This window comes from Pocillopora verrucosa, chromosome 9, assembly GCF_036669915.1.
Source record: "Pocillopora verrucosa isolate sample1 chromosome 9, ASM3666991v2, whole genome shotgun sequence".
In the NCBI taxonomy this organism is placed as follows: Eukaryota; Metazoa; Cnidaria; class Anthozoa; order Scleractinia; family Pocilloporidae; genus Pocillopora; species Pocillopora verrucosa.
Genome location: NC_089320.1, coordinates 10,621,926 through 10,644,654, shown reverse-complemented (window position 1 = coordinate 10,644,654; position 22,729 = coordinate 10,621,926). Strand labels below are relative to the sequence as shown.

The window sequence follows — 22,729 nt, the reverse complement described above, 5'->3', positions numbered from 1 at the left end:
GCAACTTGGAGTCTGTTTGTTTTATATAATAAAGAATGAAAAAAAGTTTTAATGATGACGTCATCTATACGCCTGTCCTCCAATAGATCATAAGTGAGAACCAATCAGAATGCGTGCATAACTGAGCGTATTATAAAACATAATATACAAAGCCTGTTTTCTTCCTCTTTTATTGTCTCTCGAAGACATACATACATGTCAGACATTGGTTCCTATCAAATTATTTCAACATTATTTCAACTGTACAGCATATAATACACCAGCAGCTTGATCTGAAGACATAGAGAGGTTGTTAGATGAATAACTGCTGTCCAAATACTTGATGGACAATAGTTACACCTTGAGAGAAGTGAACATAGTCATCTTTGCTAAGATGTATAAATTTGAAACATAGCTAACGAGAAAATTTAAATTCTTTGACGAACGTAGATGCCAATGATGAGCTTTAAAATACTTTTACAACACGTGGACATGACAACATTGCACATCTCCCTTTAGAATTTAAATAAACTAACCTACAATTTAAATTAAATTCAAACACTCATCGAATTGCGTGATTGAACGGTTAACCCTGTCACATGACAGGGTTTTCTCCTAACAATTAACTGCTATTTCAATAATTCTGATTTTGAAAAGTCATTAATCAATTTTTATATTTATTAAATTAATCATTTTCAAAGCGATAGATTTAATAATTGCATCAGGGCTTTGATCGGGTGGCATGACAATTTGATGTTGCTACACCCTACATGAACAGTTTTCAGTTGAGTGTCGAAAAAAAACAATACCAAAGTAATTACAGCGACCAATCAGAACAAACGTATATATTATCATAAGCCAATGAGAGCTCAAAGTGAAAATAGGCAAACTGCTTAAAGCGCGGGAAAACGCGAATGAACAAGACGCGATTGATTTTTTAGTTTTGAATCTAATTGGCTGGGAGGATAGCGCGACTTTTTGGACCAATCTCAGAGGAAAGGTAATTAAAAAAAATGCAGCCCCGGATAACTTTCGACAATCAATTGAAAATTACTCTGAAAGGAAAAGAAACTACTCGCTTATTATACGTAATTACTGTGACTACATGTTTTATACCTGATGTTCTCTGGATATTGTCCTTGCTTATTCATTAATTACTAACGTAGTCTAGTGGTAGTCAGGTGAACTAGCCTTCACATTGGCCGGAACGAAAAAGAGAGCCTGGCCAACGAGACATTCGCCAAGATCAGAGTTATCCCTAAGATTCTAATAACTCCTAACCATTCACTTTTGCAAAACACCTTCAGGAACAATTCGTGTAGCTCACGTAACATAACCTACTAGCCTGACTCCAACATCAAACTAATTGCATCTCTTTTGAGAAGTTGAAGGTTCATCGTCTTCACAGGTGGAACAAAAAGGGCAACAAATTTCCACTACAAGTTAAGTTACAAAAGGGAGTGACGTCATGAAGATTTTCACCGAGCTTAAAAAGGTACCACGAAACCTAAGCCAAAACCCTTAGAGATGGAAATGATGATCTAAGGCGAACAAACACCGTCTGGTAGATGAGCAAAAATTTGTCTCGAATGCAGAAATGTTTTTTTTTTCTTCAGAAGGCCACGCCTATTCGAACGTATTCGACTATACTTAAAGGATGTATTAATACTACGTTGGAATGGCAAGATGTAACAAGTAACCGCATCCTAAACTCATGAAGATGAGGAAAAGAATTGCACCTAATTTCGGGAATTCGCGAAAAAGTGTCAACTACACAGAGTGAAAAGGGGAATCCCTGTAACAAGTGTGGTTTTTCGTTTCGAGTCAAAGGCGTCTATCGCACAGACATGGTCACCCCACCCCCCAACCATGTGCCAATCGAGCAAATGACCAGGTGCGAAATCGATCTGAAAGTTTACGAAATTTCAAATGATTGAGAAAAGGGAGCCAATCGTGAGCCATTCAAAGTCGCTCTAACAAGAGTGCTCTGCGTGTACAAAGGTTTTTTTTAGCGTACATCGTTCAAAACCAATTGTCTTGGTGTTTAAGCTAATGGGACTCAAAATTACGAAAATATCATGTTTGACTGCACGATATTTCCAGTGACAGGCTTAATTTTTCGATTCAAGTGGTCAAGCGTATTAGTTCGGTCTACTGCTCGTTTACTACATGGATAATTCAGGATAATTCAATCATATCATTTTCCCCCTTTCTTTTGGGAGAGAGGGTATAGGCGAGTTAAATCTATATACCCTTGAATCACAGTCTGGTGTCATCTGCATCACTCTCTTCGCCATGAAGCTCAAGAATCTCTTCAAATGCAGCTGTGACGGCTTTCAGAATGTCCATTTGACTGTTTGTTAGCTGTTGTTTATCCTCCCAGCTTGAGTTATTCACGCCATCGTTTTGGAAATCCTTCGCCTCAGACAGGCTGTCATGGCCTACTTCATGTTGTAGTTCATCAACGCCTTGTGCTGTGGAGGACTTTGTATCTCCTTCTGATTGAAGAACTTCCTCTGTCTTCGGAGCTAAACTCGTTTCGCTTTCTACACAGCTCGGTTCAGGATCGCTATTTTGCGTGTCGTCATTGGAAGGGTTCGTTTCCCTGTCTACCCCTGCCACACTATCACTTCTTACTGAGAGGTCTACGGTATCTTCTGGTGTGTAGAATCCTTCATCCGAAGAATATCTTTCCAACTCTATGCCTTCGTCCACAGTTTCCTGAGATTGTTCGCCATCTTGTTGGAGCCACGAATTATCTCCCGCATGTTCACTGGCTGGCAGATCGTCGGAAGAAAGTTCAGTGTTAAGAGACTGTAATTTCTCAGCATCTTCACAAGAAACTTCCAACGATTCCTTCGCGTGATCTTCACCAGTGTCAGCAGCGCCAAATGTGTGAATAACCTCTGATTCTTGACCAGGAACTCGTACATTAAGTTGACTTGAACTGTTTAGAGCGATTTCCTCTTGGGTTGTATCATGTAAAATATTGCTATGTTTAGCCACTGTACTGGTGGTATAAGTAGAGCCGCTCAACTCTCCACTCTCTGAATCTGAACCTGTTGATTCAGGCACTACCTGGGCTTCACGTTCCAAAAACATTTTTTTCTCATCCTCCCCAAGTCCAGTTTCTTCGTGAGAGCCCTGAGTTTTCCCTTGAGCTAAACCAAGATCATTCTCTACGGAGACCTCTGCTTCAGTACAAATGTTTCTGTTGGAGTAATCGTTGTGAATATTTTGGGGATCGTGAGGTGTGACGTCCGTGGTCCTGTCTTCATCCCTTTCGCTAAAAGCAGACTTCTCTACATCCAAAACGAAACTACCCTTTACCGACTGGTCTTCGTTACTCTCGAGCGAAACCTGAACAGTACTGCCTTCTTCACTTGTGGCTATCACTGGCTCACTGACCTCCTTATCCTCCATTTCTCTCCAAAACTGGTCATTCCCCTCCTCGACAACATAAAACGAGCTATCGCCCGTTTTAGTGTCACTCAAACGATCAGCATGGACCAGAGATGGCTGCATGTCCACCGCACTTCTCGATTGAATTAATTTTTCATCAGCAGATTCAGCTTGGACAGTTAAACGACTTGTTACAACGTTGCCCAACGACTCCGCTGGTAATTCATTCTCTTGAGGCTGGAGAGTTGAATGACTAGCGACAACGCTGCCCAACGACTCTGATGGTAATTCCTTATCTTCAGGTTGGAGAGTTGAATTACTTGTGACAACGCTGCCCAATGACTCTGATGGTAATTCGTTGTCACTTGCCTCCCCAAAGTCCTCAGTTTTGATCCAGTTCATGTCCCTCACATGCCCTCCAAACTCTGCACTTTCCTCTTTCCTGCTCGTTACTATGAGATCCTGACTCTCCCCGATAACAGGTTGACTACTCTTGACAAGATCTTCATCAACACCACCACTATTGACGGAAGCTACCAAAATTTCTCCATCGACTTTTAACGTCTTGTCATTTTCTACAGTCTTAGCAGCATCTTGTTCCTTTTGGTTAACATCCTCCATATGTTTATCCGGGGTAGTGTCATCACATATACCCGAAGACCTATTCAATAACACACCATCTTCATTTTCCTGCAGAGTAATTTTCTCGAATTCCGATGACATTTCCATGGCAGGGCTTTCTACTTCATTTATTTCGTTGCTTTCATTACTAGTTAAATTATCACCAACACCGCCATCACTTTGGGCAGCCAGCTGAGAACCAGGGTGAAGAGCTTGCGTGACATTCTCATACACGTGGTAAAGCTCTTCAGGATTGCTTTCGGCCACGGCGGAAGCAAACGCCAAGAAATTCTCATAAATATGACTCAAGTCTTCAATAAGAGACATATTGTCAACGTTTTTGCGAGTGCCTTCCAAAGTCTCAATCTCTGAAGCCATTCCTTCAGTTGGCGACGAACCAGCGTCCGTTACCTCCTGATCACTGGGTGACGGCTCATCTTTCATCGAACTCACCGCGGTCTCGTTGTTCGAATCAATTGGTGCTGATCCTGATGAACTAGACGTGGCTGATTCACCTTCTACACTGGTCACGGTGTCAATCGCTGAAGCAAAGACACTATCAGCTGAGCAAATCGAGAAAGTTTCAGTGAGAGACAAAGAGTCTCCTGTCGGGGACAGGGAGGGTCTGAGTTGGGGTGACGAAAACTCGCTTCCGCTGAAACCTGTAAGATATAGCAATAATAAAATTAATAAAATTAAAATCGGACCAACGAATGACATGTGGAAAACGACTAAACGGAAAGAAAACACACAGAACAACTGAGGGACTGGTCTCTATTAGTCGCCTGAAAAAAAAAGGGGGGGGGGGGGGAGGGCCGGGAGAGGAAGGCGGAGGGATTTGCTTATGTCAAAAAAAAATTTACTTGATCCCCACATAAGGCTCCGAAGTATTCTAATGATCACCCCTAATTGGCACTCAACTTGCAGTTTAGTTTCCTGTTTGAGCTCAGTTAGAAACAACTTATTCCCTCTCTGTTTCCTTTGGAAACCATGTGACCCTCCAAAAAAGTCCTCCGACCCCACGTAACCCCCCTCCTCCCATAGCGATAAATAATGACTGCTCCCCAAATGGAGTGAAATGGAATTAATGGAGGATAGGATGAACGGGAAAGATGGCTAGAGGGTATAGTTAGTGACAACAAACGATGGTGTTTACCACATAACCTTTCAAGAGTGAGCAATGACAGTGAAAGAAATATAAAGGCTTGTTAAACACAAACTTGTCCAAGTTGTTTTTTACTAACTCACCCGCTGTATCTACGGTCCTTTCTGAACTCAGAGAAGCGCTCCGTCGGAGATGACGTTCGCTCCGGTCCTGAAGAACGGCGATTTTAACAGAGATAACTGTTGTCCACTTCTCGAGATCTGTGCGGGTCAGCGCTTGAAAAATCGCACAGTTTGTCTCGTCAAAATCGATTCTAAACCTGTAAACGCAAGCTTCAATATCACTGGTATCCACAACCTTGGCTTTAAATAGAGGAATCACCTTGACGGGGTCGAGCGCAGCTTCGTTTTCGTACACGTATAAATGGTCGTCTTTCTGCACACACCACCTTCGCACTTGACTGCTGTACAAGTTGCGCATGATAACCTCCATCAAATGGCCGCTGTATTTACCATCACTGTCAAACAGGGTGCCGCACGAGAATCTTTTCCAGGCTCTGTTAGCGGCAATCCTCCCTGATCGTTCCCTCATTTTTACCTCCAGTTTTTCTTGGGACGCGCGCCACGGTGCTTTAAACGACTCTGAGCGGTTAAACATACGTAAGAACGAATAATCTTCGGTTGCTCTTCGTGTGAGCTTTCGCCCACTCGCCCTTCCTTCGCTTAATACTTCGTTCTTTTCCTTCTCGGCTTGTTTCGATTTCAGATCGTTCCAACTCGCAGATCGCCTACGTTCTTCTTTACTTTCACTTTTGATGGAGTCTTAAACAGCGGTTGATTTGCCGCTATAGGGTGACAATAGCGCGCTAACACACTCAACCAGTGCCTCGCGGAGTCCTCATCAATGACTTTGAAACTAAGCTTTTTCTCGCCATGCGAGACGCAAAATTCAAAGACACCCATATCCATGTCGCTGAGATCCTGAACCGTCATTTTAGACAGCTCCCACTCAAAAGAAGCTTTTGATGAGTTTTGGTTATCGTACACAAGAAATTTCTCGCTGGTAGCTATGCACCACCGGCGAATGTGGGTACGAGCACCTTTGGTGTCACGTATTTCTTGAAGATATCCACTCATTAGTCTATCAGTGGAACTCGTAGAACTTAAAGACCCTTCTTTCAACGGCGTCGATGGAGGCGTTTCGTCTCCTTGTGACAACATCTCACTGCGAGTTCGCCGATGCAAAAGTTTCTTCTTTGCGAATGTCGGCGAAGTTAATCGACCGACGCACTTCGGTCTGTCTTCGTCGTCGCTCGAGTTCCGACGCTCGACCGAGGAGACCAGCATTTTGAGCCATCTGTTATGATCAAACTTATCACACGCGTCGAAAACAAAGCTTTCGCTACCATAGCGAACTTGAAATCTGTTTGGACAACTTTCAGTATCGCTCAAATCTCTGAAAGTGGCCATCCAAAGTGGTATTTGGTAAAGAGAGTCAGGCGCCTTACGGTCCGTAAAAATTAAGAGTTCTTTCTCTTTGATGGTGCACCATCGTGAATTTGTGGAGCCATCTGGCTCGACTTGTGTTAAGAGTCCACCAAACACAGCCAAAGTATCTATATCGGGTTCTGGGAGGGAAGATCCTTCACTTGATATACTATCCAAGTCGTATGTGTGCGTCTTTCGAAAAATCTCTCTCACATTTACTTTTTGTGACAATTTCATCCTCAGTGACGACCTGACCTTTCCTGGCGCCAAAGAGTAAATTTCATCCTTCAGTTTGGTGGCAGCACGAGCGCTTTTTGTTAGCAATGATCCCCGTTCAAAGAATCCCTCTCCTTCCTCAGCAGCCACAGCGTCAGTTTTCTTGTGAGGCTCGGCAACTTCTGGTTGCGGTCTTTCAACACGAAGCTCGGTAAATAACTCTAGCACTCCCATCCACTTCTGAAAATCTTCTTTGACTGTCGTTTGCAAGGTTGTTTCTTTGCCATCTTTGTCCTCTAGAGTAAAACTAAACTTTTTTCTACTCTCGTCACTCTTATTAGTCAACCACATGTCCACTAATGAAAGTTTTCCTTGCGGTGTATCTTCGTTTTCGCTATTGAAAAGAATCAACACTCCGTTCTTGACAACACACCATCTTCGTAAATGTGTCGTCCCAAACTTATTCTGCCTAACTTCGGTAAGATACCCACAGAAGCGACCCTCTTTGTCGAACAAAGCCATTAAATGGGCAAATGTTTGTGAATTCTTCCGCCTCATGCTCAGGCTTTTGTTTTTAACGTTCTCCGTGTGAGTAAACGTAGAGACATTTCCTCGTAATCTGTAATCATAAGAGTTGCCTCGTGCTAATGATTTCTTTTTCAGAGTGCCTGTCCACCGCCTGTCTTTTTTGGAGGAAGAATCCTCGCTGCCATCCTATCATGAAGAGAAAAAAAAAGAGAGAACGTGAGCTTTTAAGACAACCATTTTCTCACCCTAGCATGTCGATTAACAGAAGCACACGACCTTGAGAATCAGGCTGTGCCCAGCTTAGTTGGAGAGGCACAACAGAATAAAAGGAAATGTTACCAGGGGGAAATGAGAGAGAAGATTGAATAAACGCAAAGGGACTAAGCAGATGGAAATCTGCGACTGATTTTACTTTTGTATCTGATTGCTTGAGATGGCGGCGTGAGGTTTGTTTGACAATCGAATAAAATGGTGAAGAAAAACCAGCGCAGTCTCCTCTTGCCAACAGTAACAACGCGGTAACCTTGAGCATATTCATCATTCCGAACTTCGAAAGAGTGTCACGTGTTTCAACCTCACAGAGGCTAACACCCAAACGTGCATTTGATCGTAAGGCGGTAAACAATTTTACATGCGGACATATACAACAAGCAGCAGCATTTATTGCTCGAGTAAATCATCTCACCTTAGCACTCTCTTTGGCAAGAGAAACGTATTCTTCATTCATTGGTTCGGCTTTAGCTTGGCCATCAATGGACTCACTAATAAACATGCTGTGAGGAGGGCTCATGGTCGAAGGGGTCTCTGAAATGACAGTTACAACATTAGTAAAACCATAACATTACCGCTGGCAATGCTCGCTGATTAACATTTACCCTGTTCACAACAAAATAGCAGATAAAGCACGTCAACCAAATAAGATTCACACAGGAATAGCAACAATCGCCACGTGGTTTTACTTCATAAATTAGCGATAGGTTTCAAAACATTTGGGGTATGAGATTTACTTCACTCATGAGAAATTGTACCACGTACCACATAATAGATCATTTCGTTGGTAAAACCATGATTAACTGCTGAAAGATGACCAGTTTAGAACAACAATAGAGCATTGATCCAAAGTACAGGCACGTAAGAGCATTTCTAGACAACTCTCCTCCTACATGTCCAAGCCATGCAACTCTGTGTACATTGTACCTTTATCGCGCCTTAACGTGATACACTGGTGCGCTGCCTGAAAAGCATAACAATTTATCTCTCTTACTTGTTCCTTCCTTTGGCTTCTCTTTCCTCTTCTTGTGCGCTCTCTCTTTCACCTCGGGCTCTGGAGACTGTTTGACTACGCTTTCCTGGCTATCAGGCTGACTTGGGACGGACTCGACGTTTCTGAAAGTTAAATAAGTTGGTCCGTGACTCTGTTCAAAAACTGATGTCATTTTCCCTATTTTTAACACACAATCAACTTGGCTTACACTAAATTAATATCTTAAGAAAATGGATAAAATCGTATTGTTTTCAACTTCGCATGCAGCTGGTCTCATGCGTTTATAGAAGATAATCAAAACTGGAACAGCGCTAACAATCTTTTAACTGACGCAAGTGAACAAACCTTCGATCGTTTGGCGGTGTTGTCCTACTCTCTTCATCGGGTAATCTGTTCTTTGCTTTGATTCTGCCGATACTGCTTCCTTTTTCTGAAGAGGCATCCAATTCCTCCTGAGTATCTGCACCGTCATCATCAGAGAGCCTCCCCTGATAGCAGATAACAAAGTTAATAATCATCAGATTACGCGACAAACTCAATGACTTGGGGTCGTACACCATTTTTGTTTAAATAATAATAAAAAAAAACGTTGACCTTGACTGGCTAATGCACATCACAGTTTCCCCTCGAGACTTTACGCGCATGATACATCTAAGATTTTGTTTAAAAGCAACCGAGTTAAACTGATGTTTTGGTCCATATCGTTAACTTCGTTCGTCCTTGTAACTAAATAGCTGGCCTCCAGACAAAAAGTACCAGGCTCGAACCCCTGTATGTGCCTGTTTCTGGGAAAGACACTTTTTTTTCTCACAAAGCTACTGTCCACTCAGGAGGAGAAACAGGTACGGGAAATTGTCAGGGAGACCTGACGAAATACTGGTGGATGGGTGGGAGGGAGAGTGATCTTTGATGGACTAGCAATTCATTCCTAGGGAGTTTGAATAAACTGTACTAGTAGTCATTTCACGCTGTGGAATATGGGAGAAGATCTGACAGCGTAGGTCACAAGGCTCGTTCAGAAGACTTGATTTGCGATAAAGACTCCCACACACAACATGCGAGTATTGTACTGACAAGGCAATACTACTTTCATCAAATTCACTGTCTCACCTCACTACTTAGTAAGGACTCCCTTGACATGCTTTGTAATTCATCTCCAGACTGGTCAGCACAAAAGTAAGGTGGATATGGTGCGATTACATCTGGCCTTGCCGTGGCCGCTAGAGACAGAACCTCAATCCACCGTTCAATTGACACCCGTGAATCTGTGGCAAAGTAATGTGTATCCTGGCTCGGATGAGAGATTTTGATGCAGTAACTCTTCTTTGATTCCTTATTGTCAATCAGACTTATATCATAACCGAGGATTGGAAAATTTAAGCTTGCTTTCTGGTCATCTGGATTGCTGAGAAGAAATGGCACAAACATAATCAGTACGAAACTCATATATCACATATCATATCACGTATCCATATCACTCAAAAACGAATTTTTTTCCCATTATATCGATATATTTTCAAGCAAAAAGGTGATAGGAAGAAAGGAAAATATCAACTGATGTAAACTGTTTGATATCATATCAAACTCTTGGGGCTAAAACTGTGAAATATGTATGGCAGACACTGTAATGAACTGATATTAAGATCTAGGAAATAAAAGAGTCGCTACAATTCCTTTGGCCCTTTAATTCCCAGAAATCATTAACCTTTCCCTACAATAACCATACATTATCAAGCAAACTGGTAACCAGAATACTCAAAACTAATAGGTATAAGTTTTTGCCTTGATCCAACACCAAATTCTTGTGATTAATTCACGAGGAAATGTGCGTCAGCTAAAGGAGAAAACTAACAATCAGATCCTGGGAGTCAAAGGGTAAAGACTGGAATATACTGCAAAGACAAAATATATTTTCCCTGTTCCCTCACTTTGATTGAATTTGCCCCTAAACAATGGTGAGCTCTGTTTTCTGTGACTGTATAAGGGGAAAAGAGGTATTATGTTGAAGAATGGACAATTATTTCCCATTCTTTGTCATTGGGAAACACGTCTTGAGTACTCTTTGACTCCAAAAACTAAGGTTCATCATCCATAATCACACTCTTATGGAATGCTGGGTTGAGAGTAGTTAAACTTAGGGGAATACTGAAATAAATTGACCACAGCAGGAGACTGTAAGAGATACACATAAAATGGACAACATAATATGCTGTCACACTTTCACCACAGTGATCTTTACACAATTCTGGTACAGCCTATTGCACTAAAATGAGAGAACTTTCTGCTTGATTTGTAACTCACCGGTAACACTTGAATCTATTGTCAATAATCTTGCAATAGCGTTTTGACCAGACTCCCAGCCTGCGCTTCTGATACAAAATCCCACTATGCATGGCATCAGGATCTTGAAGAAACTTCTGCTCCGCTTCAGCTGGAACAAGCTTTCTTCTCCTTTTCACCTTGGGACCTAAACCTTTGTTAGTTTCAGTTGTCTGTGACATAACAGAGACAGTTGTAGTTTCTTCTGCATCAGAGCCTATTGACTCCATGCTTGCACTGAGCACTGTGGAGGTTCGTTTTCGTGAATATGTTTCGGTTGTTTCCTCCTCTTTTGGTTCAGAGCTCACAACATCATCACATGCTATAGGCTCAATGTAGCTGTGTCTATTACTAATATTTCCACTGTGTTCACTATGACTGTCTGTGAAATCCATCGAATGGTCATTTGTTGACCCATCTTCACAAATAGAATCCTGGCTTTTGTTTGTTTCACTGCGTTTACGCTGTCCAGCTGAGAGTTCTGCCAACAAATCAGGAGGAATTGCATCATAAATTTTCTTCTTTTCTTCAGCTTTTTTAGATGATCCTTTGCTCTCTGCACTTTCGTCTTCATCTGAGCTGCTTTCTGATGAGGAATCATCCCCAATAGGGATTGGAGGAAGGGGGGCATCATAGCCTTCACCTTCATCTTCCTTGAATTCTGTTGTTTCTGGGGTACTGTGAACGAAAGGCATCCCGCTCTGGTGGGAAAACAAAAAAGAGCAATGTAAAAGGATTGCAAAACATTACCTGCGACAAAAAAGAAATTCAATCACAGTTAGCTATCAATGAATAGGTCATAAAATATAAACACTGGCTTTAAAAAAACTTATAGTACATGCAGTGTTCTTCCTTTTCATAAGAAGGACAGGTAAAAGAAGTTTTCAAACTTTTAGAGCAATTCTTTTACTTGTTGAATTTTCAAGAAGCCCATGCAATTTTAGGCAATAATAAGAGGTACTAAAGATGAAAAATTTTACTGGTTGCTGCCTGAAAGGGATAACACTGCTCACGTAAATGTCACCAATTGATGGTAAACTACATCTTAAAACAAAGGAACAGGTCATAATTTCCTGGGAGGGTATTGGGTTTTTGAAAACATACTGCACCTTCATTATCAACCAATGCAACCATTGGGGGAAAGAACAGGTTGCATGACCTCATCGAACAACAGCTGCTAGTGAGACTAATGAGCAAAGAGAACACTTACCACATTGAAGTCTACTGGTTTTTCATAAATGTCTTCCAATTCTTCCTCTTCCTCCTCCTCTATTCCACCATCTATTTCAGCAGAACGCATCCGTTCTCTTGCTTCCTCTAAGCTAAATAAACCCTCTAGAGGACTAATGGGCCTGCCGAGACTGCTGCGCCGTACAGCTGCTGCCATAATCGCACTCATCCATGGAGATAGGTCCTGGCCATCCTCAATGGCTAATGTCACCCCAGGCCCATCAGATGGAGTAAGTCGAAAACTGTAACTGATCTTCTTCTTGTCATCAACTCCTATTTCACATTCAGGCAGACATAGTATCATGATAGCAGGATCCTCTTGATTCTTGAAGATGTGTAAGCGATTACCCTGTAATACACACCAGCGTCTTTTGTTCGCCTTGACATCTTTCAGGTAACCTTGAATAACAGGTTCTCGTAGGGTTGATGCATACACTTCTTCATTCAATTTTGTTTCTTTCTTAAACCTGAAAGAAACAAGAGGGGATTTTTAACCATTAAAAAAAACTTTAATAACCCTGGCTTGTACATGACTTCATTCTTGTAATTTCAATTCAAGCACACCAGTTATATGGCTGCCACCATCGCTCACATCTCCCATTAAAATAACCCAAAAAAGTTTGAAATAGAAGCAACAAAATGATACCAAAGTGTAGTAGGAAGATTGGAAAAGCCTTTTGCTGACCAAAGACATTTTACAACATTCCTCTAAATCTTTTGGTCTCTTGGAATTTCTGTTGGGCATGCAGCAAACTGGGAAGGGAACAAACTTACTGATATTAACTTGTCATATTGCTGTACTTACCATACTGTAGAGAGTTTCCCCTTGCCTCCAGATCCCCTCAAACTTCCTGTGCGAGCTGGTAAATAGATACTTGATGTATGCTCTTGGGGAGTCTTAGGGGGACTGGGAAAGACAAAAGAGTCTTCAGTCTTAGAACTTGCTTCACCCTCCTGTCCTTTCGAAGACTCAACAGGAGAGATGCTCTTTAGACTAAGATGTTCATAGATGTCATCTTCATTACTGCTTGTACTTATGATAGAGTCTCGCACATCCTGTAATGAAAAAACTTGAATTAATTACCCCATAGTGGAGAGCAAGCCTCTGCAGCTAACAAGAACAACAGCTGACTCTAAGTGATAAAGGTGATTAACAAAATCAGACAACTGCAAAGAGGGTCTGATTGATCTATTACAATGTAAATTGACATGAAGACAAAGTGTAAATGAATAGAGAATGTCTATTTTTTTTTAAAAAGTGTGTTTAAACTTTTAAACCCCAACATCAGTATGCTTATTATCTATACTGCTTCTCTATACATTTACTAAGGTGCTGACAAGGAGAATTTGCTTAACAATTAAGAGCTTATTAAGGACATGTAAGTAATGATTTCTTCTATTCTTATGAATATAATGTATGATTCAGGAGTGATACTGTAAGGTGTAATTTGACACTAATTACTCTTACAGATAAAAGGGTTTACAAAACAGTGCTTTGGACTGAATAAGCCTCACTGCAACAAGCTATTGTCTGCAACACAAGTAGTCTCTGTCTTTGAGTATTTTGTTGAACTTTTAAGAAAAGATTCTAAGCTAGGTACCATGTAACTTATTTGAGGGAAGATTTCCAAGATCCTCTCTCTGTGGTCAGTTTGTGAGACTGAAACAAATTGACCAACATCACTGCAAATATCATGTTCATATTTATTGACCAACATGTGTGAGGAACTTCCTGATTATGAGCTTAAAATTCAAAATTGAAGTTATCAGAACAGGGGTAAATATCTAAAAGGAACAAACGAGAAATCCAATTATCCACAATCAGCCCAAAGCTACTTGTTCTTTGCTTTGCACCTTAGCCTTGTGTACATGATTATGTCTAGCACAACTTACCCCTGGGTTTCAATGCTCATGTATGAGGGCAGTGAATCAAAACCAATACAAATGTATAGAAGAATCTGACTGGAATGTAATTGGTTTTTCTTGGAAATATTTTGACTGAATCAATCAGCCCTCATTACTCTGTTGAAGTGAGTGGCTAAACAGCATTAACCTATGTAACCACTTAATTGGAGCAGCTCTCTAATAAATATGATAGGACATCTTTGCTTAAAAACTAATACAAGACTGAAGTCCTTCCAAGAATCAACTAAAAATGACTAACAATCAAAGCTGCAAAAATCTTATGGCACAAATAGCATACAAAATCACACATATACCGTTATCTTAAAATGAACATTGTTAAAGGAAAAAAATATGTTGCAAACCAAATAATATTCATTGGTACCATCAAAAATTATTTACCTCTGCTCATGTTAAGAGATTTCAAAGAATAACCTGGCTGTTTGGAAATTGTTTACAAATGTGCTAATTCAACAGCAGGCACTGCAATTTTGAAAAATAACCCAGAAACCTGGCCATTTGTGCAAACCACAGCGTGTAGCAACTGTATTGTCAGTGTCCTGTTTATCACAAAATGTAATCATTTGAGTCATAAATGCCTTTTTGTGCAGCTCCTAATTGTTCCTCTGCTCACCAAGGGGAAAAAAACAAAAGGGATGTTTGATAGCTTCCATTGATATCTTTCAAGATTATGCAACAATCTTTCCATCAAATGTCTAGATTTGCAATTGTATTTGGAAAGCATACCTAAGTATAGCATACAACAATATACAATTATACCAAAGTTCAAAATAAACTCAATGCTGGACAATTCTTTAGGAATTAGTACCAAATGAAAGCACAGATTTGCTTCATGACTGCTTGAGATCAAAATTACTTGTAAGCTTCAACATTTGGTTGTTTGGATTACCTTTAAATCATGGTATTACGGAGTCATAATGTACATTTCCTTAGATAGCTTATTTATTTAAAATACAAAAATAATTTGTTTTCATTTATCTGTGTATAGAGCTATATACAACCATAAAATAAATAAAATTAACTAAAATGAGTTTTGGGATGAAATTTCTTGTAACTGACCATAACAGAAATCTGCTAGATATAAAGTTTTTGGTATAAACAACTACTAAGAACAATTCTGATATTAGTTTAGAACAATTATGATTTCATTTAAGAATTCTATCAATTTTTCATTTAACTCTAAGGAGTTCAATTGTCCTTGTATAGTCAAGGGGATACCATAATTTGATTATGTAATTTCATCATTCTGCTTGCATCTTAACGAATCTTTGCTCAGAATACAATTATTGACCCTTACTTGGCACCAAAATGTCTTGTAGGGTATCAATTTCAAAACACAAAGTAAAATAATTAGTCACCAAACTTCAAAATATAATAACACATCAGCTTCTTAGATCAAAGAAAAATACACACAAACAGCAAATTTGTTTGCGCATGATGCAATCTGCATGAAGCTATTTGAAAAATTGGGCCAAAGGGAGAGACAGCCTTAATAAAAGTTAAATGTCCCATTAATTGCTTTAGATAAAAAAGATTGTCTGAAATATTAACAATGCCAATAAAAATTTGACGTAACAGGAGAAAGCCACAGATTTCTCACTTTCACAGTTTACTTTAAAGAGAAATTTTTTAAGGCATAGTCAGGAGATGCCACAATGGAACCACACTCAAAACATGACATTCCTTTACCGTGATACCAAATTTGACATTTTTAAGAACAGCGCATCAACTTAATAATCCACATTAAGCTGAAGCTCTGGCCCTTTAAGGCGAACTTCCAAATCATCAAAAAATTCCCAGCAGTTGGGAATTGTGTGTCAGAGATCAAAAAAGAACTGACCAAGGAAAATTGTGTCAATATTAACACCTTGTTGACAATTCAAAAGATGACAGAAAGCTCTGACAACACTGATCAAAGCTTTAGAAGGTGCTCTCAAATGTGTCTTGGATGATGACATGGTCTAGTGACACTGTCACAATAACACACTTTTCACTCAAATTAGCATAGCCTTGTCTATCCATGAAACCTTCCAGAAATTTCTAAAGAATGCAATCAGTTCCTCACACTTTCACACACTCTGGAATATAAAACCTACATCACTTTGTAATGAAGAGAATAGAGGGAGAAACTTGCTTTACACAATAAAAATTTATCTTTAGCCAAAAATTTGTAAACAAAATGCTCTAAAGGTGAAAGATGTGACAGCAGATTTTTTTCAGTACTCTTGTCTTCCATTGATTTTGCAATTAATTGCTTTCCTTAGGATAACATTTACAATTTCTTTTGCCCTATACATCTGTGTTATTTATAAACATGACATGGTTTGACCCATTCCCTTTTAAGAAAAGACCAGAAGAATATTTTAAGCCCATTAACTTGGTGGCTGTAGATAATCTTTGGATCGTATTATTGATCACAATGACAATTTTAACATAAAATATAGACATTGATCTGAGATATGTGCTTGGATTCACACAAAAAAAGTTTTCATATACATATTTCGCTACCCTGTCTTTTACAAAAATAATTACTGGAGTTGATTAAAATAGTTTCAGATTAAAATGTAGTTCATGTATATGTTTTGGATTTAGTTTTCTACTGACTAAAAGTTAACTGCTTTCAATGTATTTAAGTGATTAGGTCCTAATAGAGCACTGATATTGAAGCAATTATTTTCAAAAGGATACAACAACTTAGAGCCTATTCTATTCCCATAAAAATATGTCAAGACAGAGCAGTTACTTAATGTTTTGTTCCTGCAAAAAACTGAAGTTGGATGATAGTTTAGAGCCCGAAACTCGAATTGTAACTCTCTGTATATAGTGTTCCACTCTGCATACTAAAAAGTATGCAGAGTGACACATTCTAGATAATCTACATATATTGTAAAACTTCATATATTCTCAAACAAAAAAGGTGAAAAATGACATACATTTCTATGTATATTTTTCTGTGGCCAAAAGTTGAACGACGATATAATTTTAAAGGGTGGATGTACCTTCCTTTGACACAAAGAAAAGTCGTTTTCATGAACAGTAGCAGGTTTATTTAAAAGCCCACAGAACAAAAGAGCTTTTGTCTCTCTCAAGTTAAAAGAATGACGAAATTATATTTGAATGGCTAAACCGTATAAATAGAATTCGTGTTGAAAGACAACGGACAGAAATTAAAGGACGAAAAGCATTCTTATCAGATTGACTTTGTAAGTTTCAATCAGTTTATCGCTGTTGAAATCTTCACTTGAACTGAGAGATGATAGATTTCTTTCCGAGCGATAACTTCATCAACAATAAAATTCCACAATCCTTGAACCGATTCAACTCGGTGCGTCAAATCAATCTTAATTCACTTTATATCAAAAGAAAAACGATATTCACACCATGCACTTTGCATTTGACTCACAACGTGTAGGACGCTAGTAGAGAAGTCGGCTTCGTGCTTTCAAAATTAGTTCACGTTTTTATGCCGGTGCTACAATTTGCCGCAGGGAGGACTAGCATAACTCTGAATAATAAATACAGTCACGTACGAGAGGTTACTGCATAACAAACTTATGTATCAACGCCATGCCATGACACATCCAACGCGAAACGCCAGAACATTGTATTCAACAACAACATTCACTCTTACCCTTGTATTTCCCGACCTCTGAATATACAAGCCTCCGTTGCGGCTTCCTTTCTCACCGAACAAAAAAGTTTGTGGAGGCAAAGCTTTATGGACAGTTGTAGCTCTGGATAGTTCACGTTGCTGTGAAGCAAACTCGACTGGGTCTATCGTTTTCTCGTTTTTATAAACACTATTTTCATCTTGGGAGCCGCTTCCGGAAGGACCGTCGTTTTTCTGTAGTCGAGCGCGATAAATTTCACCCAAATTTGCAGGTCTCGGGGGCAAAGATGGCGGCCTTGATACACTCTCTAATCTTCTAAGAAATTCAATTCGTTGTTTATTCGCTTCGTCACTCAATGGCTCGCTACCAAGAACCTCTTTGAGAAATTCTTCCAACCCGGGTAGCGTTTGGTTGATAGCTGTCGATGGAGAGAGTTATGTTAGCACGGAGGTTTCATGTTGTCGAGGCCTAAAAAGCGCCCATAAGAAGACGCCGATTAAAAGATCACTGAGTCTAAGATGTTTTCAATACAACTACATAAACAAGTGAGAGCTCTGAAAACTTCGTAGACAAATAAAAAGCATAGGAATAATAATGGAAGAAGAAGATACAAAAAACACGCAGGCAAAATAGAAGATGAATTGTGAAAGCGTCGAGCTCACTAACGAAAATCTCACCGATAAAGCGGTCATGTTTATCCATTCTGCACTAGTCAGCCAAGTCCTATATTTCATCGTTTAAATCAACCCATCTTGTGTTTCGCAAAGTACAACGTTAAAAATCCTACTTCAAAAACAAACGACTCATCAAATCCACCGCCATGTTTTTCTTGCCCGAAAGGAAACTTTCGTCTGTTGACTTTGCGATCAGATGACCAACAGCTCGTATTCTGATTGGTCGTTCGTTGATTACGACTTGGCCGCTGCTTGGCAGTTCATGATCAAAAATGACGGATTATCTATGTACTACTGTGGAAATGCAACAAAACTGAAGTCCAAGAATAAGAAGATTCTTGTAAGGAAGTTCAAATAATACTTTTAGCCTTGCTTTTTCGAGCGAGAAATAAGCGGGTTTGTGGCATTCAAAGGCGGCTGTTGGCACCCTTTTTATAATCTGTTTATTTTAGTAATAGTTTGGTAGCAACAATAGCAGAGAAGTTGCCCAGCTGTCATGAAGGTGAAAAGATACCGAAAAATAAAAATGAAAAGGAGTTGATTGAAATAGGTGCTACAATCGAGAATCGATAACAAAGATCGCCGATCTTGCGTTAATAATTTTACTAAATCAAGGGAACAGTAATGATAACCAATTATCCAAGTTATATTTTGCAGAAACCGTTAAAACGGAAATCTGTTCAATCTGAATGTTCCCTGTTTTCGAGGCACTTTAAGGCATTTTAGATTATGCAACCATTCACAAGCAAAATTTATTGTAAATATCAAATGATGCTTATGATTTTAATCTGAACCTTTATCGAGCAAATGGAATGCATGATCAATTTGTATGATATGAGTGCTTTCGATTCGGGTCAACTGATCGTCACGAGTAGAAGAATATTCAATCACACTTGTATCATCGACAATTTGATAAAAATATATTGAAATCCAACGCTAGTTTCCAGTTTTCCTTTCGTTTTTCTTATCCCCATTTTTAAATGGTTTTATTTTGCCGTCGCTCATTCACTCCGGAAGGTTCCAGGTTTGGAATTAAACGTAAAACTTGTTTTTGGCGTCCACAAACCCAAGTATGCAAGAATCATGGATAATCCCTGTAAAGCCACTTGAACGAGAGAGGTCTCCGAGATCAGTTTAAAATTCTTCAAGCGCGAAAAAAAAATGGAACAAACGTCGAAATAAAACAAACTTTACAGCTAAGAAAGTACGTGAAACGATGAAGCACAAAATCGCAGAATACATTTAAGAGATATTTAAAGTAGTTTCGATCGGATCAGTTCGATGTATCACTTTCCTATCATTCACTGAATTAAGTGAGGCCTATCGTATATACATTCTTCACTGACGTTTACTAAATATATACAAACATCTGTCAATTAAAATAAACCATTTGAAAACAGTCTGGCCTGTCTATCAGTGTAATCCCTCTTCCCTAACAGATTTCTTTTAGTTTGATGATGTCGCTACCGGAGAGTTTCGACGCTTCACTTCTGTATTAACACGATAATAAATATCGCTAAAAAAATCTAAAATTATCACTATGGCACTAGTGACCTGTTTCCGCTTCATGCCTTATTAACCTGGTTAATGATCATTCCTTTCGTCGGCTCGCTCCCTTAGGGGGTTGTCGTCGGAAAGAGAAAGCCGATATTCCGCCGATTTAATTTTCGCTCCCCATCGATTATACAACCCGTAGCAATTTTTAGATGAAGCTAAAAAAATCCTCTTTTATTTTTCTCAGACTTGAACTACAATAGTGATGTTTTAGTTACATGCCGTCTAATCGCCAACTCTTACACCAATTTGACCCGATCACCTCAGTTTATACTTCGCACCATTAACTTTTTTCCCTCAAGCAGTTGACCTAATCGGGCCAGTGTATAGCTAATTCTACTCATAAACTTGAAAATTTTAGTGGCCACAATTGGGCGTCGATAAGTAAGCCAACCAGAACGATTCCCGACCTTTAATTGAGCCTTGTTATAATCTTTTGCCGACTGAAAAAGACATCAATAAAAAAGTAGGAAGAGCTAATTGATTCCATTACTTTCCCTTGATGGCAGTGAATATGTTTAATTATTTTTTTCTCAGTTCGTGAGCGAGCGTTATTCTACAAATCCTGCAATCTGATTGGTTCTGAGAGCGGGCAGTATTCTCCCCATCCGGCCCGCTCACGGCTCAATAGGTTCTTTTCGCAAACATTTGTTAGGTTTTAGGAAAAAATAAAAATGAAAAAAATAAAAAATAATAAAATAATAAAAAAAAATAAAAAATAAAAAAGAGAGAATCAAAGAGGGATCTGAGCCCCTCTTGTCGAGACGACACGTAAACACTCTTAAAATTGCGCGTGTTGATGTAAGTCAGGTATACGTGCAGTACGGTCGGACTGAGTTGAGCTACGATGGCAGCATCTAGAAAAACGAATAGCCTTTAGAAATCTTAACGCTGCTCCCTAAAACTCTCCCGAGACAATGGGACGGAGAATATCGCATCAGCAATTGCTCGAGTTGGTCTCTTCAAGAGAGTTTCTCTGCTGGGCAATTAGGGTGAGGTAGCATGCAAAATCCTGATCTTCCCAACTATGGAGTGCAAAGAGATACCCCTATAATTTCCACAATTTTTATCTCCTTTTTTGAACATGGGAAAAATCAAACTGGTTCGAAGTTGTCTCTCCCCATATCCGTATACAGAGCCGGAAGATGGAGCTTCTCAGCAATGGCTAAGCCTACAGGATTTAAAACTTCTGCAGAGATTCCCACCAGAACTGAAACCTTAAGGGGACCACATAGTCCGGAAGTAGGAACTATGTATATGCCCTCTTCCATGCTTCCCGAGAAGGTGTTTCGCAGTGAAGTGACCAATAAGAAGCGAGGACAGCAGCAAAAGAAACTCCATTGAGGATGAACCTTTAACACAACCTGAAAAATGCGGCAACTAAGTATTATTGAGTTCTTTTATGCGGACGTGGTCATCTCAATGATGAAAACTCGTCTATGAAAAAACATCTATTCCTGCCAGAACAAAGACTATAAAGGCATTGCTGTCAAGATTATTATGAGCGAAAACGACCCCGCTAATCTACGCCTTTACGAAGCATTTTACATTAGAAAGTGCATGCCTACACTCAATTCCCGGGAAGAATGTAGTGAATTCTATTTTATAGACCATTCTTTAGCGCTTTTAGAGGTCCTTTGTCCTGAGACAGTCCATCATTAGAGCCTTGTGTTCCATTCACAGTTTATTTCTTTAGCTTTCAGACATCTTATGTCACATCTTTTACACATTTCACCTTACACTTTCTTTGCATATTTTCTCATCCCTGATGATGTCGTTGATCGGCGAAAGCTTGGATTTTAGATTTTACTTTTTAAACAGCAGTTTAAGGCCTCATTAGAACAGTTTTATATTTTAATTATGCTGCTGAAGGATTTTTCTTTCTACGAATTGTTTCTTTGGCATTGAAGACCACAGACACATGGTAAACAAACTCTTATCCTAGTCTAAAACGAAACAGCTTACATCTTGTTCGATGATTACATTAGTATCTCGCATATTGTCAGGATCGTCTTTTTATGGATTGTTGCGTTAGTATCTCGCACACTGCTAAGATTCTCTTTTGTTGAGTTGTTATAGGTTAGTATCTCGTGATGAGATTCTCTTTTCATGGATTGTTACGTTGACCTACTATTATCTCGCACATGGTTAGGATTGCTATTTGATGGGTTGTTACATTAGTATTTCGCGCACTGTTAAGATTCTCTTTAAGGGATTGTTACGTTACTTTCTAGCGCACTGTCAAGATTCCCTTTAAGGGATTTTTGCGTTAGTACCTTGCGCACTTTGAAGATTCTATTTTAAGGGATTGTTACGTTAGTAACTTACGCACTTTGAAGATTCTATTTTAAGGGACCACGGTTACGTTAGTATCTCGCCGCGGCACTTTGGAGACTCTCTTTTAAGGGATTGTTACGTTAGTATCTCGCACACTTTGAAGATTCTCTTTTAAGGGATTGTTACGTTAGTAACTTACGCACTTTGAAGATTCTCTTTTAAGGGACCACGGTTACGTTAGTATCTCGCGCACTTTGAAGATTCTCTTTTAAGGGATTGTTACGTTAGTATCTCGCGCACTCAGAAGATTCTATTTTAAGGGATTGTTACGTCAGTAACTTACGCACTTTGAACATTCTATTTTAAGGGACCACGATTACGTTAGTATCTCGTGCACTTTGAAGATTCTCTTTTAAGGGATTGTTACGTTAGTAACTTACCCACTTTTAAGATTCTCTTTTAAGGGACCACGGTTACGTTAGTATCTCGCGCATTTTGAAGATTCTATTTTAAGGGATTGTTACGTTAGTAACTTACGC

The 22,729-nt window shown here is 39.4% G+C and overlaps 1 protein-coding gene across 1 annotated transcript; it reads right to left on the bottom strand.

Annotated features, from left to right (window-relative positions):
• Nucleotides 1-153: 153 nt before the first annotated feature.
• LOC131793810 (uncharacterized) lies at nucleotides 154-18,536 on the bottom strand. Its single transcript, XM_059111289.2, is given in 12 exon segments — nucleotides 154-4,664; nucleotides 5,251-5,917; nucleotides 5,920-7,524; nucleotides 8,024-8,142; nucleotides 8,603-8,724; nucleotides 8,948-9,090; nucleotides 9,713-10,007; nucleotides 10,904-11,622; nucleotides 12,132-12,618; nucleotides 12,957-13,207; nucleotides 17,706-18,103; nucleotides 18,363-18,536. Coding segments are annotated over 12 exon segments (7,257 nt in total). The 5' UTR covers nucleotides 18,388-18,536; the 3' UTR covers nucleotides 154-2,238.
• Between the last annotated feature and the right edge of the window lie 4,193 nt (nucleotides 18,537-22,729).